Source organism: Setaria italica, chromosome VIII (assembly GCF_000263155.2).
Source record: "Setaria italica strain Yugu1 chromosome VIII, Setaria_italica_v2.0, whole genome shotgun sequence".
Taxonomy (NCBI): Eukaryota; Viridiplantae; Streptophyta; class Magnoliopsida; order Poales; family Poaceae; genus Setaria; species Setaria italica.
The window spans coordinates 5209624-5227243 of record NC_028457.1 but is presented as its reverse complement, the minus strand read 5'-3'; the positions used below and the strand labels follow the sequence as shown (position 1 = coordinate 5227243).

The window sequence follows — 17620 nt, the reverse complement described above, 5'->3', positions numbered from 1 at the left end:
GATAATACGCCATTAGGACGCGCTTAGAGTTAATGCATTGTCGTCAGGATCTCCGTGTTCACATTTTCGCACAAGGGCACGACAGCACGGACGTTAATTGAGGCCGACAGAAATCGACAGGACTGGAGCAAATATTGCCTGTTTTCAGAAAGCAACCAGGCACCATGTAGCAACCACTCGTCCTATCAACCAAACAGCACGTTGCCATCATGCTTGCAGCCATGACCCGTCCATGCAAAATCAGTCGGTTCAGGATTGAAAAGCGTGGCCAATACTGTACAGCAAAGTGGCAGTGCCGTCATGAACAAAATTTTCAAGTGTTTCCATACAGACAGACACTTATATACAGGGAGTATTTACAGGGGAGAGACTATACAGGGTCTGTAATTCTGTACTGAGATAATACACTTCTAGCACCAGTATGTATATGCAAAATCCACCTCCCGCTGATCTTCCAGCGCACCCATAAATATCATAGCTGAGATCTTACCAGCAGCGTGCCAGATCCTGTGGCGTTGTCATGTAGTGCGGGTTCAAACCTTGGCAGAAAAGCTCGAGTGATATGCTCTGTGCCTCACACAGCTCGAGTGAGATGGCCAGCTGCAGGTAGATGGTATCCTAAAAGGATGCTCACTTTTACATGAGGTATCAGAAACCCAGGTCGAATGGAGGAGGTTCAAAGCTAAGGTCTGACGCTTTCTTAGTTTCCACCGGTTTCTGTGTCGACTGTGAAGTCTTTTGCCTCCACAGCGCTGTTGCTTCTGCTTCAATAGCGTCGAGATCAAGGTTCTCAAAGAAAGCATCATCGTAATAATTGTCATCAGTGACTCCGGTGGCAATGTGTGAGGATGATTCTGGAGCTGGTTCCGGTTCAAGGTTTATTACAGGGATCGTGGCAGGTTGCTGGAAGCTTAGCTTTCTCTTTCTGCAATCCAATTTAGTTGATGATTCAGAATTTGCGAAAGTTGTCCCACATTGATCCTTAACAAAACTGGCTTTTCCCAGTAAACTTTGTTGGTATGATGGACTTGGGTCCATGGTATGATGTGTTTGAAGCTCTTTTGGAGTCTCAATAGAATTATGCCCAACCTCTGAAGAACAGCTTGCATTACCAGTCCAAGAAGCAGAATTGTCGGAAACATCGAGGTATCTTGAGGGTAGAAGTACTGGGGACTGAGTAAGCAGTGATTGCCTGCACAGGCATCAAACGGAAATTGAGTTTAGCAAAAACTAATGTATGAACTAGACTCACCATGTCAGAACTATGGATACAAATAATGTCAGAATGTATGTTTTACAGTCTGGGTAGCTTAATTACATTAATCTAACTGCACAAGACCATTTGTGTTCAGTTGTAAAGCAATGCTGTACCACTGATTTAAAACTTCTCTGCTTATTGATGCCAGATTGAATGGCATGAACAGAATAGCAACGAACAAACAATTTAAATAGGATATATCATTTTAAACACGAGCGAAAAGGAGTTGTGTGATGATCTCATATTACCTGTAGAAACCCATCATGTCCCCACTGATTCGTCCGCCTTGTTCAGTTTGGGTAAATTCACCAGTTGGAGTTGCCTCATCATCAATGAAGCTATCTTCATATTTATCTTCACTCTGATTATCATCCTCATCCTCTGAAACATCAGCATCTTCAGACACCCTAATGCAATAATGCAAGAGTGAAGTTGATAAGATCAGTTTCTTCTAAGAGTGAACACGTAACATAGGTAAGCCATGACGATAGCAAGAAGAATCACTAGAATCTTGCTGATATGCAATGTAGTTTCAATCTGAAGGAGCTAGTAATCTTACTCGACTTCCTCATCAATATAGGTATCCAGACGCCTCTTAGCCTTCCCTTTTTTCCCTAGTCAGGAGGTTCAGAAAAGTCTATCAAGACAACAAAATATGCAAATACTTAAGGGTTCAAACGACTGAAAGAAATCTAGCAAGCAATATAATAAAGAAGTAAAATTGACTATATTAACAAGTGAGTTAAAGGTTTTAGAAGAAATAAATTCAGCTCACCCGTAGCATGCTCTATTTGGTTTGACATAGCTCTAGCAGCAATATTGCATTTTTCAAATCCATCATGACAGGCATCAAAAGAGATGGAGACTCTTTTGATCTTGTCACCGTATTTGCATAGTCTTCTGTACTTAGGAGCTTGCGGAACTGACCCTGATGCACCACCTCCAGACCTAAGGAGACAATCACCTGAGAAACTATCATGCAGCAGATTCTCAGTAGGAATATGTTTGGTAGGAGTACATATTTTCACATTTGAAGGTTCCGTTGGCTCTCCTGTTTTTGCTTGAGTATGATCTAGCACATTCTGCCTTGCTGAGGCACCAAGCTCAGTGACAACAGAAATCCATTGACTATTTTTCTCTAAGTCAAGCGGTCCTTTTTTACATCCAGCTAAATTGGTGTGAGCTCCCACACTGAGCAACTCTGGAGATGCATGCTTTGGCTCAAATCCAATATTCGCAGCTCCATCTATCCCAAGATGCAAGTGGCTAACTTCAACAACTGGAGACTCAGGAACAATTCCTTCTTCCATGTATAGTGTTAACCTGGGACTAAGATCCATATCTTCCTGATATGAACTGGTGGACTGTGGCAGTTTAGTATTGCAGGTAGTGTCCAATTTTTCCCTCGGGCTAGTCGATGTTTTAGGTAGTAGAGGTGTAAGCACATGATTGTCATCAACATTATCGCAGGGCCCAGCATACTCAGGGGAATGCATAGCTGAACTTGATAAATTATTCGTGGACATATGTTTGGCTGAATTAGTAACAGGGCAAACATATTCAACTGATGTCCAACTGATGTCTGCCACTGATCTACAAGGTGTGGCCTTATTCCGGTCTTTATTATGCCAATCTGCATTCTTTGTATCCTTGAGGAATGCAGATGTCTGAGGCAGCACAGGTACAAAAGTAATCGAAACATTGCCTCCCCTATCCACGGTTACATAATCAACACTGAAGAACGAGTGAATAGGATACTTTCTAACTGGAGAACCTGGCACAGAAACACTTTGATACTGCACTAGTCCGGGTGAGGCTTCCAAGCTGTCAGATACATGAGGCATTGCCTCATTTCCATTAGCAGCATAGAAACCTAAACATGGTTAAGAATGCCATCAACCAATTAAACAGAAGTAAATTTGAAACTCAATGCTTGTAGTAATGAAATTGCTGAACAGAAATCTTATACACTGAACAAATGAGCAGCCATAAGCCCAGAGACAAAAATTCAAGGGAAAAAAACTATTAGAAGCTTATAGCGCTAGGATATCAGCATCATAATCTAAACAACTGAAAAAAAAATTCACATAGATCATCAATCAAGGAAAGAATATGACTGCTGTTTGTACCTCCATGTACATGACCCTTCACAGCTGCAACATCAGCAGATTCTTGCAAAGGTTTTTCACACTGAAGAAGTGTTCAGAAGCAACAGTATCAAGCAATAAACTTTTTTCCATTTCTAAATTATATCGAAAAACAAATGAAAAAAATGCACACTGATCATCAATGAATATACCTTTGTCCTAAAAAAAGATGGATCTTGAAGTTGTTGCATAGCATCAGTTAGCATATCTGTCGTCCGGAACGAGTGTGGAACTTTGTGAACAAGACTTGGACAAAGCTGGAATCTAGGAAATGCAACTAGGGATGGCCTCCAAACATCTTTGCATGCACCAAAGTACTGAGCAATCAATTGACCATCTGCCTCTGACATCTTCCACGGAATTGATGATGCTTCTTTTAAAGCAACCCTCATTTTGTTTGAGCTAGGAATATATTTGTCTATTGTCAATTTAACATACCTAACTTCTGGTTTGTGGATATGTGGAACCTGTTAATATGGATAGTGAAATTAGCATCTCAGGAGAAACAATTTTGGGAACAAGTAGATTATATAAACTTACCATCCTAGGACTAGCATGGTACTCAAATCTCTCACTGTTACGTAATAGCTTCCTCATGGTTCGACTATCTCCTTGTTTCTTTGTGTATCCAGTCAACTCCTGTCCTTCACAAGCCAAAACCAGTACGAGCAGTTAAGGTAGCAAATGCCTAAGAGGGAAACAGGTTAGCAATGTAACTTTTGGACGTAAACATTTTGTATCTCATCATCACAAAAAAAGGATATCAACTTGCCCTTCATGCTTTCTCCCAGTTCTTCCCATCCGTTGAATCATCCTTAATGGTGAAACATTGGCATCAAAACAGATCACAAGATCAACCTCAATAATATCTAGTCCTTCCTCACCAATGGATGTTGCCACCAAAACATTATATACCCCATTTCGAAATTTCTGTAAAAGATCTAGAACATGAGAAAGTCATGTGTGTATTGGGTATGGTTGGTGGTGCATGTGCACCTTATCTATCTATGTATTAGCTATGTTATCCCTAAAATACCCCTGCTACCTACCCCTGCTTATCTCTATATGTACCCCCCAAACTGCTATCTATTGTGTGGTTAATGGAAAGAGATCATTTAGGGCCAACAGACAGGAGCTACTGTTTGTTTGATACCTGCAGAATAGCTTGTTGAGTTTTCTGGGTTTGCCCCTTCAACCGTTTACCTATCAAAGACAAAAGCTCTGAATTAAGTAATGTGAAACCACAATATGGATTCATGATTCATCTACTGCATTTTTAAATACCCCACATTTTGTTGAAAATTTCTGTTGTAGACAAAGGATATAAAGGGTATCGCTAGGTTCAACTGAATGTAGTCCCTACAACCACATGTTGCAATGAAAATACTTACATAACATAAGTAATCTTTGCAATATAGTACTACCTTCAATCCAAATACGTGCCATTTTGGACATACATGCACTCAAGATCTTGAAATTTTGACAATTAATAAGTTTTCAAAATTTTTATCAGAAACATGGTAATTGCATAAGGAATATGAAGTCATGTTCTGAATTTACTTTCATAATGTAATAATTCTATTGTGTTTTACATGTGCTACAATAGAAAATACTGGTCAAAGTTACATTATGGAGATCACATCAATGTCTAGAACAGCATGGTTTTATGACCGCAGGAAGTGAAACAACAGCCCATATGAACTAAACAAAATATAATTGAAAGTCCTACTGCCACAAAAGCAATAATGATTTTATACATAATGAATAAATATCCCCATACCTGAAGAGCTTTGACCAATGAATTCGACAGGTCTGATACGTTTATCATCAATATTATGTAGTGAGCAATATATTTCACTGCATTACAAAGCAATCACCAAAACGTTCAACCTTTCCGATAAACTTAAGAACAGACAACCAAAACACTACATTATTTTCCAGCCATAATACAATGAATATTTTCTGTGTCATGTAAGGATTGCAAACAAAATTCAACAAAACAACTGTGTATACTTATTGAAGATTACAAGACTTTGTCAAAGACAAAAGAGTGAGATGCTTGTACAGTTTATGACCCAACTTGCAAATGAAAGCAAACGAAATTTGATAAATATGAATCATAGCTTCAATCATCAAATAGTTCAGAGTTCATCAGTAAATGTCAGAACAAAAACAAAAGGCTCTGAAGAAATTACTTAGTAGGAACCAAGACTATGTTGCAAGGTTTGATTCTTACTTGACACTTCCCCGGAAATGGGAAAATATAATAATCCTGGAGTCCTGCGAATTAGTCGTATCTGCATCAAGACAATCAGGACCTATGCCATTCACTGTAACATGTAAACTTGACAAACTGTGCATAAGATCAGTTAAGGTTAAGCAGCAGTTGGATTTCTTGGTGGCATGTGTTGGAACAGAAGTCCTTCCTTGGAGACGTACACAAATCAACGGAGGTATAGTGCAGTGGTGTGTCCACTCAAAAGTCAAAACAGATGGCATAATTCCACATTTGCCAGAATACTACCATCAAGGGTTCTGATAAATTGCTAAGTGAACAGTCAAATCCAATAATTTAAGACTACTTTGCAACAGAACAGTATGCCATCCTTACAACATGTGTTTGACAAGGCAGTCCTAGGCACTGCTTCGTCTAGGCACTTCAGAGTGGTTTAGGCCATGATCCATTTATTAAAGTGGGACAATTTGGAGATGGGGGGAGATGAATTATGGCCATGAAACTCAAGGGTACATGATACTATGCTAGTGTCAAATTCATGGTTTTAATATGTCCAGTTTTCTCTATTTGACATGGCATTATTCTAGCTCACTGGAAAATGTACAAACATCTAGGAACACCGAGGCGCAGCCTGATAGCCTACCTAAGCGTTTTTGAAACATTTCCTACAATCAACAAATAAACAGAACTAATGCTACACACATAATACACAATAGAGAACCAGCTCCAATCATTAGGTTACAGATTTTGTGATGTCAGATAGAGAGATTGATTGTCCTCGAAAATGTTTCCATTCATTGTACATCTACTGGCGCATCATTGAATTCAGAGGATACAACATCAGGAAAGTAGGTCACTTACTGAAGTACTCATCCATCAGCTTTATCAATTCCCGTATTTTTGGAGTCGAACCTTGAGATGAGACAAGCTTCATCTTTTCTTTTAGTTTCCAGAAGAGTTCATTCTTGCGCATCAAATTTAATGACCTTCAATAAACAAAACATTGCTAAATATGAACATAGATAAAGCTTGCTTGTAAACCTATGTGCAAAAATAAGAACAAGTACTCCCTAAGCATCACAATCATAAAACTGTTGATTAACAGGAAACAAGTTTAATATTGAACAAGCTCCAATAACCTTGGGTATTAAATTCTGGAACAATCAGGTTTCCTGAACAGTCATCGCAACTGCCCAATATCATGCAACCATTCAGAAATTCAACTGGATGTTCATTAACATTACGTCCAGTTATTTCAGAAAGAATGCTGCGCAGTTGAACAGGATAGGCTGAGTTTCTTTCACAACTAAGATGCTTATTATAAATTTATAGCAATAAGACACATTATGCATATAATTTCATAAGTGAATGGAACAAGCAAGGAAAATACAGCTCTCTATTTTTCTTCCCAGATTCCCGGTGTTGACAGCGTATTTTTTTTAAAAAAACTGATTTTTCTCATAATTTTATTTAAATTTCCTGCAACAACCTCCAACTTCAAACAACACAAGTTATCAAATAATACTTAAATAAATAACAAGAGCAAACAACATATGGCAGCTGGTCACATTGTAGCTACAGCCTAGTAAACATTGGTATCTGGCAAAATTATATAACCTTCTAACAGCTGAAATGTGACTACATTGCACTGAACCATCCTACATTGAAATCACAATAAGGCTGTCAATAATATTCCATACATCAAGAAAACAGGTCTGTCCAGAATTTCCATACAGCCTTACCAAAAAGGATATTCCTCACACGATACATACATATAAGCCTACTTATGCATGACTTCATATAAAAGCACAGTTATGTAGCAAAAATATGTGCAGACAATACCCTTTATTAACACTCTCTTCAAGGAACTGGTGTGCTTGTTGGATTCCATGGCTCCAAAGCAACTTCCTCATGTGAAAAAGTGAGCCAAGAGCTACGAAAGACCTTCCAATTTCCCCTCTCTCCTTTTCACGGATGTTTGATGGGGGTGCTTCCTTGAATTTATCCTTATATTTAATAAGTTCAAATGGGGTCCACTGGAGAAATCATGTGAGCAACACAGCCAGAAATGGGTCAATTATTGACCTATAAGGGGAAATCCATGTAACATAATGATTGCCATTTTAAAGGATGAGAATCGTACTTTTGCATAATCACGATGATCAATCACGCCAGCATCACGCAACCGATTAAGATGTGGGCGTATAATATCCATAAGCATACCGTCGACTTGAGTTGCATCGCTTCCAAAAGGGACCTACACTGGAACAAGTGACTTTTACATTGCAGAAGAAAAGATCATTACTAATTTACTTACCAAAGCTCATGCATACCTTCACAACTCGAACTTTGCGTGTGTTAACATATTCCTTCACTAAAGAATCCTCTTCATCGCAATAAATCAACTCCGAAATGCATAAATTGTTTATAACACTTTGAATACCTGCATGCTTGGCTGAACCACAGGCAGGATAAGATTGCAAATTTAGATGATGGCTTCATGTATGGACAAGTCTATTTTAATGTACACAGACTTACATCCTGGTGTAGCAGTTAGAGCTAAAATCCTTAAAGGAACACGAGCTGCTAGCAACTGCGAAAATGAAAATAAAGATTGATCAAGCCAAGTTGCAGAGCACTCAAAACAACTATTTTACCAATATTATCAAGAATCAAATGGGCTAATAATGGAGGAAAATACTGATAAACAATAGGATTGTAAAGTACAGATAAACAAATGAGTGCAGTACTTGAAACATGCCTCTCGAATAGCAATGCAGTAAGCATAATTTCCTGAGGCACGATGGGCTTCATCTATCACCAAGCAAACTATTTGCTTTACCATGCATATACCTGTCAATAAATTCAAAATGCCAAATTTGACAAGAGTTAATAACAATAGTGTTAAGTGCATGATAAAAGTGTGACCTACATACATAAAACAAAAAATGGGTACAATAGTTCTTAAGTGGCCAGTCCTAAGATAACTTGATGTAGATTTCAAAGTAAGTTCATGTTAAGTTATCATTATAAAACAGCCAATGGATCTTCAATTGATGGAAAAATGTGTTGGTGAGCTCAAATAAGATTAATAAAGATCGTCAGGAATGATCAGAGATAATCACCAGATTTTATATCATTCTGAAGAATTTGTGGAGTGACAAAGAACACTCTCTTTGACTTCCAGTGAACTGATCGACTGGAAGGGTTTTTATTCCCTCTCAAATCTATTGTCCACTCCTGAAAATAGGTAATTATGTCAGTTTCAAGCATGGAGCACAGAAATATCAAAGAAAACAAGAATATTTATAGATAAAAAAGAAAATCAGCAACTGCAAAACTATTATGGTACCTGTGGTATTCCCACTGTATTGAGACATGCCTCAATTTGCTGAGCAACAAGAGGACGTGAAGGGGCAGCAAATATTATTTTCCCTAAATTCCCATTTATAAGATCAGAAAAACTTCTCAGCATGTACTTTCTGTGAGAATTGAGAAAATACAACATCAGAGAGGAAAACGGTTACAATGCAAAACAAAACCTTACCTTCAGGAAACCATCGATAGTAGTTGTACATCACTACGGCAGCAATAAAAGTTTTGCCAAGTCCAGTCGGCAAAGCTATTAACGTATTGGTAAATAGAGACTTCTCAACCATATGTTTCTGGTATTCTCTGACGTCTACATTAGCTGCAACACAAAATAAAAGGCAAAATTTTACAAATCTTTGCCTGACCCAGTAAAGCCTGTGCATTCTAAAGACATGGATAATTGGATATGTAACAGGAGAAACTCCAAGCACCCAACCTGAGTCACCAATTACAGTCCCCAAAATTAAATTTGTTTGATGCAACAGAAAACACATTGCCAAGGGTGGATAAACTCCTTGTCCATCTGCTCCAGTAGAAAGAAGTGGATGCTTCTGCGAATGTGTTGCTGCTCCGGGAAACTAAACTAATTGTGCTAGATGTTTTAGTTTTTGTTTGATTATAACTATTGTAGTCGTCTTCCTGATATGGTGCTCAAGAGCTCAGCAAACTTTGAGTTCAGTTTATAGTCAGGTTCTCCAATCATCTGGTGTTCAGTACCAGCAAGCACTGCTTGGATTGTACTCCCTCTGTCCCAAATTACAATTCGCTTTGGCTTTTCTAGATACATAATTTTTGCTATGTATCTAGACATAAGTATATATCTAGGTGCATTATGCACCTAGAAAAGCCAAAACAAACAATAATTTGGGATGGAGGGAGTAACAAGTGAGATGCTGGCTAATGTCGAGTAATGAAGCGTAAGTATATATTCACTAAATGAAGCCCAGAGCTCACTAGGATAGATCCACGTTTGCACCGCCTCGAGGTCCAGGGCCACAGCACAGGAATCGAGCTCGACCTCAACATTGGCCCGCCGCGGGCATCCCTTGTTAGCGCGGGCCGCAGGGCGCTTCCGGCCACCAGCCGGTGCCGCCGGCACAGCCCTCTCCTTCTCCCGCTGTCTCCTGGTGAAAGATTCGACGAAGCGATCCTCCACAGCCTTGTCGCCCGCCTGTCGCGAGCTCCCCTCTCCCGCGAGGACTCCTGGCCGCCCCACACCGCCGCCACCAGGCTCCACCGCGGGGGCGGGTGCGGGCACGGGCCCCTCTTTCTCCCGCCTCCTCTTAGTGAAGGAATCGACGAAGCGGTCGAGCGTAGACTGCCGCGCCGCGCCGCTGCCAACCGCCGCCGGTGGCCTGTGAAGCGGCGCCGTCGCCGATGGCTCCGGGGGCCACGGCGGCAGCGGATGATGCGCCGGCGCCGGGGCGGAGGCGGAGGCCGACGCCCGGGCGGCGCAGGCCTCGTCGATCTCCCGCACGGCGGCATCCCAGTCGAAGCCCTGCGGTTAGGGTTGCGTGAGCGGGGACGCGCGAGAAGGGGAGGTGGGGAGGGGAGGGGCACGCGGAGCTTACGTCGTCATCGTATAAGTCGTCGACGGCGAACGGAGGTGCCTGGGGCGGCGGCGGCGCGGACATTGGAAGCCTTCGAGAAGCTTCGCGAAGTTGGGGAATGGGGATTGGGAGCGAGGCGCGCGGGATTTGGGCGGGGAGAGGGCGAAGTTTTGGAATTCGGGAGAGGGAGGGGAAGCGGCGGAGAAGACGATGAGCAATTATGGGCCGTTGGGCCAGGAGGTATGGTAACAAGCACGACCCAACAACTTTCTAGAGGGCCAAGCCCATCTGGTTTCTGGGCCTTCCATTTTCAGCCCGCGCCGAATGTAACCCAGCCACCGTCTGCTTCCGGCGCCGCCGTTAACCATTTGCGCCTTCCTCCTGAGGTGATCCCGCCGCCGGCGCCGCACCCAGCCACCAGCCGTCGGCCACCGCCTCCTTCCAACCCAAGCAATGCCCACAAACGCCGCAACTACAACCACGGCGCCGTCCTCCCGTCGCCTTCCGCGTCGAGGTTCTTGGCGCCCCGCGCGCGTCATCCTCAACACCGACGCCGTCGTCGGCGTCCACAGCAGCAGCACCACCGCCGCCACAGACCGCACCAGGAACGGGGAGCCAATCTTCGTCCACAGCTCCAACCTCAACCCGTCCGCGGCCCCGGACCCCCCGACATCCTCTTCTCGGCGGACGACCTCCTCCTCCTCCGCGTCAACATATGGGGTCCGGGCGTTGGCCTCCTTCCTCGTCCGGATGGCCATTACACCATCGCCGCGTTGAATTTTTCACGGGCACCGCTTACCAGTTCCAGCTCCATTGTTCCACTCCGACGCCTAGACCTGGAGCAGCAGCACGGTGCCGGTGGAGGCGCCGCAGGAGGACTTCCAGGTGAGAATTAATTCCCAGCTGGAACTTTGGTGGGCCCGGCTTCTTCACCACCATACAACCACCGACCACCGTGATCGGTGATCACCATCGTAGGTGAAGTTGGGACCACGGACTGGGTCAGCCTTTGGCGTGGAGTACTGCTCTGCGACGTGCTCGCTGCTCAACCCCAAGCCCTCCCTCCGCGGCGTGCGATTCCATTGCCGCTGGCGGAGATGGGCTACACCAACGGGGGTGAGCGATGGATCGGAGTTGGGCAACCGTTTGATTCTCCTTTGCAATTCTCGTGGCGGACCTCGATGCCCAGCAGGACGCGTCCCATCAATGCTAAATCGATTTTTAACCTTGCAAGCTGCAACGTGCAGCATCAACGTTACATCGTCGTAACTCTCTTCTTCTCAATAAATTTAAACAAATTATTTGAAAATTTTTCTAGGTATAAGCTCTCACAATGTGCAATCATCGGTGATTCATCTTCTTTTTCCAAATGGAGGATGGTCTTTCTTCAACGCTGCAGGTACTCTCACCTCGTGGATGATCTAGCGCAGATCGGTCCTTAAATTTTGAGGCCCGGGACAAATCTAAATACAGGATCCTTATGTAAAATGTACTCAAGGCGCATCTAATAGAATATTTATACCAAATAATTTTTATGTAAACTCATATGTAAAATTTGTAGAGATTAAATATGAACATTTTCATCATTCTCCGAGAGAGTTGCAGGTACCAACTTCGTTTGCTATTTGTAAGGGCAATGCACGATGGCAGAAAGCAAACCAAATTGCAATAGTACTATGTAACTTTAGTGTTTCATTAAGAAATCATGGTCCTATTTTCTTCAAATTTGGCATGCATGAGTACAAGGTTTACATGAGTGTTGTTCTTATACAGTGTTTCAGCTATAGTTTGGAAACTTTTTTTTTAATGTTGACGTTACTGGAGCTGATAATTACTGATAACTCTTTGTTTTGAATATGCTGCTATGAATCATGAATCCTCCCCTAAGGACAAATATGTTATTCTGAATTCAGGTACTAGGAGCTGATAACATTCCAGAAAAAAAAAGTGGTTGTCTGTACACTGAATGATCTCGAGTAATATACTCCCTCCATCCCAATTTGTAGGTCATTTTAGTTTTTTTTTAAAAGGAAGGTCGTTTTGATATTTTAGGTGCATAATTTTTACTATGCATCTAAATGTAGTCTATGTGTAGATGCAGAATAATGTCTATGAACCTACAAAATCTAAAACAACCTACAATTTGTAATTGTAACTGAGGGAGTATTTCCAACAGCATTCTTTTCCGTTGAGGAAAATGTGTATCCTAGTCATCAGAATATTGAAGAATATCGGTTGAGGCACATCAGGTTGAAGAAGAAGAAAAACAACTACCTCCTCCTAGCTCTGATTATTGGGGGACTAAGTTTCAAAATGCAGCCAGTTATGAAGCACCCCCGGAAGGATGACACCAGCAGGAATGGCAAGATGCGCTAGCACAGGCTTGGGCAAGAGGCCCATATGCGCATCAAGGATATCAGCAACCATCATGTCAACCACCACCATATGCCTATCACGAGTACCTGTTGCCACCATACCAAGGGAGAGCACCACATGAGACTCTGGCATCTCAGTTCAGCCACCTACCCCAGCCTGAGAGAAGCACACGAACCATTGGTGCGCATGTGGGAACAAATTTGCCAGATGTTGAAGTCATCAGAGAACACACGGATAGAATTGAAGGCAACAAAGTGAGTATTGCATATAACTTTGGACTGCTAAGAATTTACCCTCCGAAGCAGTACCAAAGTAGCGAGCAGGAGTATTATGAGCACGGATACTATGAGCAACAGCAGCAAGGGGAGGCACACCAGGATGAAGTGGAAGAAGACGAGGACTAGAGACTGATGTCCACAAATAAAATGCATGCACATGTAATTTGATTTTTCCTTTTATTTATTTATTTATTTATTTATTTTAGCATGTGTGAGTTTGGTGTGCGCGTAGTAGTTTTCTATTTTATTTATTTTCTAGCATGTGTGTTTTTCTTTATTTCACCGTGGCGTGCTTGAATAAAATTTGCATCACTTAAGGCTTAATGATCTATGATAATTGTGATGGTATAATTTTTGTCATGTTGGAAAAATGATGATCGTTGCCGCTCTACTTGATTTTTATACTTCGTTGCTGCGCGATTAAACTAATGCTCTCTAGCATGATCTAAAATGACTTAAATGCTAGCTTAATCTTTTTTGGAGATTATGATAATTTGAGACCCATATACATTTATTGCTCTCTTTTTTAAATGAGTCAAAGGCTCCTTATTTTGGTTGTCATTATACCAACCTATCAATAATACTTCTTGCAATTTCTCTACCCATCCAAAGTCACAAATTTATATCATGATGAATCATAGATTCAAGGATTTATTATCAAGTGAACTGATTCAGGATTTATTTCTATGGTACGAGACTTAGAAGCTAGTCATTTCTTCATGTAACCAATTCTTGCTAGCCTTTCTGTCCATGCATTACGAATTTCTACACTGAAAATCTCACAAACTTCGTTGAATATCCATCCTAAAACCAAAAATATTATTTTGAGATTACCTCCTTGACCACAATCCAATATGAGTATGGAAATATTTCGATAAAGATTCAGAAGATTTATTGGCATTTTTTCACAATAAACAAGATCTGGAAGCATCCATCAGTGAGCAGAATAAAAATCGAAGGAAACAGAGGCAAGAAGGGGCCAGGACGATCAACCTAGACAGCCCCAGGCCGATCAGCCTCGGTGGTTTTCCCGTCTGGAGGCCCCAATTTTAGGCGTGGATGACCTTCCAGAAGAATAAAATATTTTTTTGCATAAGACTAAATGATCTTATACTTACATCAGCAGTCTATCTTATTCACTCTTTCATGCTCGAGGACAAGCATCGTTCAAGCATGTGTAGAGTCATCGCATTATCTCTGACTACTGCTGAGTAAGTATTATGTTGCAAAAAATTCTAAGGAGCAAAAAGAAAAAGAAACTTGGGGGAGTACTCGAATCATACTACTGACAATGGTAGTTGAAGTAGTTCTTGCAATATAAGTTTCACGGATTAATAAACCATAGGGGAGTACTCTAAGGGAAGAGTTATAAGTGATCCATGCGCTCGCGGTTCACGAACTGGCACTTTAACAGCTGCCAACATCCTGCAGCTGCTGGATTTGGTTGCAGAAGCCTGCGGTTATTCCATCATGCTTCAAGATTAACTGGCAGGTCAATAGTTTCTCCTCGGCTAGTTTCTTCTCAAGCTCCTTAGCACGAAGCACCGCATCCCCAACTTCCTGCAGTAAGTTGGATTTGCGCTGGGAGCTGGAAATCAGTTCTTGCATGACAACAACTACTCATGTAAGAGCAATGCGATGATTTCCCATAGCAATCAAACAGATACGACGATCATGTTTACCTCAGCATATTTACCCAAGCGACGATGCATTTCCATCACATGACATCATCTATGGGTTAAGCAGCGAGTCATCAATGAAATTGATATCATCAAGATGAATCCTCCTCGCTGCTACTGGATCCTCTTCAGGTTTAGCATCCACCCGGCCTTGCGCGACTAATGTGATGTGACACCCCGGGTGTTAATTTTAGGATTAGAGAATTTCATTAATGCATATGAGCATCATGTCATTGCATCAGTTTAAATTCTTGTTGAAAAATGATGGTTTTATAGATGCTTTTCCAATTTTTCTTGGTTGTTTCTCTGGTTAAGAGTAGTTGCTCTTTTGGAAGGGGAAAAATGTTTTCAAATGGACAGGCTGCCTGCCATCCTCTCTTTCTCCTCTCTCCTTTTTCCCTCGGGTTCCTCTATTTTTGCCCGCTGGTTACCTACCCGAACCGCCGTCTCGCGCCAGCACCTGTTCCCACCCCCACGCCGAAAGTCAATGCCTGCATGTGTTAGAACCCCGCATACCTTCCTGCTCCATTCCATCCCCACCAACTCCACTGCCCACACTGCTGACAGCCGTGCCACTGCTCATGTCATCCCCGCCGCTGTTGCGCCTGTCCGTGCCACTAGTCGCCAGGACGAGACCGATGACCCCGCCTCCTATATATAGTCCCCAATAGCCGGCCTCATGTCATCTTGTATCTGTTTCCATGTTCTATTGTTAGACTTCTGCTGTGTTTTATCTCAAAACTATAGTTTGTACTCGGTTATGATTTTTGAACTTGTTGAAGAACTCTGTTTGTACTCTATTTATGAAATTAGTACTCAGTTTGTAAATTAAATGAGTAGTCTATGTTTGTAAACTGAAATGCCCTATTTTATCATCTATTCTCACCGTCATGTGAGACTCATGCATATGGTTTCGATCGAGATATTCAATGGTTGAATCGGGCTTGACCCGATGGACTATCAAATCACACCATTTTAAGTGCGTATTGACCAAATTAGTTGATAAGAGGATGGTTAAGCGTACTTAAGCTGGTTTAATTTGGATGGTTATGCCACATGTGAGTGCAACACTTGACTCCAAAGTCGACTGACCGGGCTCGGAGGCTGCAGCTGCTGCCATGATGCCCAAATTAACCATCACCCCTACAACCTCCACCTTTGGCTTAGGGGTACAGACGCATCCACGACACTAGAGGTAGTCGCAGCACCATGAGAAGTCTTCAGCTTAGGGGCTGGCGACATCACTGTGCAGGCAGCTTTGGCACTCGATGAGGTTGCCGGTTCAATGGATAGCTCCTGCACGGGGGCTGGAGACACCACTATAGGCTGATCTTTTGACTCGGGGGTTGCTGACGCCGAGGCTCCTCCTCCAAACGATGGGCTAGCGCCCTCACTAGTAGGTTTGGTGCCAAGTGTCCTCAACTCTAGTGTCAAAGATTTCCTGCATATAGAGAACAATTTAAGTGTCGGCTACACAATTTCGAGACTCAAACAAGTACTCAGGATAACAGATTTACCTTGAAGACTTCTTCAAGATGAGCGTGGGCTCGTAGGCCAATCGCGACACCTTCACAGCAGGTGGCGGAACTCGTGAAGTAGCCTGAGTATTCGTAGCAGGACCTTGGCTAGCTTGGAGTGTTGCCTCTGTTGGGGTAGTTGTCATCGCGTTGGCAGGCCCCGTGACTTGCCCAGACGGCTTGTCACTATTGATAACATAGGGGCTCAGGATCATCCTGCACCACGATGACCTCTTCAATCACCGGCAGCTTCTTTTGAGCAACGTCAGTAGTCAACTTCTCTACCTCTGTCACCGGCTTGATCACCTGCGCACCATCGATGTCTTCTTTAGTTGACCTGATGGTTGCAGTAGGAATGCCTACAAGCAGTCGATAGTACTTAGAAGATTCCCCATCTTCAAAGGTAATTACCTGTGGCGGGATGTCCTTAGGAGATACACCTTTCAGCTTGCTTGCCAGCCGCTTCGCGACAGCATAACACTTCTTCCGCGGCGGCGATTGTAAGGAATCTTCAAAAGCCTCCATTGCAGAGCGCTTGCTTGCTCTGGAGGACGACCCAGTCTTACCTGATGATCGGGACTTTACTTGAACCTCTCGGCATCAGAACTTGTGCAGCTCGAGGATTTGATTACTTCTTCCTCGTCATCCCTCATGTTCGCCACAGTGAAAACATGTGGAGGAGCAATAGAGGCATCCGTAAGCTTGGGCAGAAGAGAGGGAGAGAAGTATAACGCCACATTATCCTATGTAACAGGGCAACAACAAGTTAGAGATATCAAAATAAGTACTTGGAGGCTACAGTCACAGGTACTTACTAGGTTTTGGCGGATTGTAGCACTAAACTCCCTCACAATTGTAGGGATGGTGCTCGCTCTTTTAAACATTCGGCCAATTCTAGCCATGATCACATTAGAACTCAATTCCTCTAGTGAGAATTGTGCGGATCCGAAGTACCAATGTACTTGAATCCTTAGTGGCAGCGTTTCTGCAAAGGTTGGATGCAGCGCTTTATCCAGTTGAAAACTACTCCGATCCTAGTTAGGCCTTCCACCTTCAAAGCAGCAATCCTCTTCATCAATTCCGGGATCTGGAGTGATTCCATGGTGGTAGGCTCGTCGATCCAACGGTTGTTCCACACCGGCTTGTACCTGGCCGGTAGCTTTGGGGCATGGTTGCCAATCTAGCATGATTTCTCCTTCCAGTCGGT

The 17620-nt window shown here is 42.7% G+C and overlaps 1 protein-coding gene across 2 annotated transcripts; it reads right to left on the bottom strand.

Moving 5' to 3' along the window:
* Window positions 1-233: 233 nt before the first annotated feature.
* LOC101757147 (DEAD-box ATP-dependent RNA helicase FANCM) lies at window positions 234-10745 on the bottom strand. Of its 2 annotated transcripts, XM_022829374.1 has the most exons (22): window positions 10585-10745; window positions 9968-10511; window positions 9189-9332; window positions 8994-9076; window positions 8767-8881; window positions 8403-8494; window positions 8180-8234; window positions 7975-8096; window positions 7785-7898; window positions 7484-7677; window positions 6503-6627; window positions 5642-5702; window positions 5186-5262; window positions 4559-4608; window positions 4170-4335; window positions 3946-4067; window positions 3558-3872; window positions 3388-3448; window positions 2034-3131; window positions 1818-1872; window positions 1507-1665; window positions 234-1192 (listed from the first exon to the last, which is right to left on the bottom strand). In XM_022829374.1, the coding sequence occupies exons 1-22, from the start codon at window positions 10645-10647 to the stop codon at window positions 649-651; spliced, it is 4359 nt and encodes a 1452-aa protein (XP_022685109.1). In that variant the 5' UTR covers window positions 10648-10745; the 3' UTR covers window positions 234-648. The 2 variants fall into 2 exon arrangements, with proteins under 2 accessions (XP_022685109.1, XP_022685110.1); XM_022829375.1 differs by lacking the exon at window positions 10585-10745 and having other exon boundaries at window positions 10032-10159.
* Between the last annotated feature and the right edge of the window lie 6875 nt (window positions 10746-17620).

Coding starts and splice junctions, on each gene's coding strand:
- LOC101757147 (XM_022829374.1), bottom strand. CDS start 10,647: ATGTCCGCGCCGCCGCCGCCCCAGGCACCTCCGTTCGCCGTCGACGAC. Junction 9,333..9,967: donor GCAAACGTGGATCTATCCTA/GTGAGCTCTGGG, acceptor TTTGTGTTGCAG/CTAATGTAGACGTCAGAGAA. Junction 4,609..5,185: donor CATTGGTCAAAGCTCTTCAG/GTATGGGGATAT, acceptor TGTCTTTGATAG/GTAAACGGTTGAAGGGGCAA.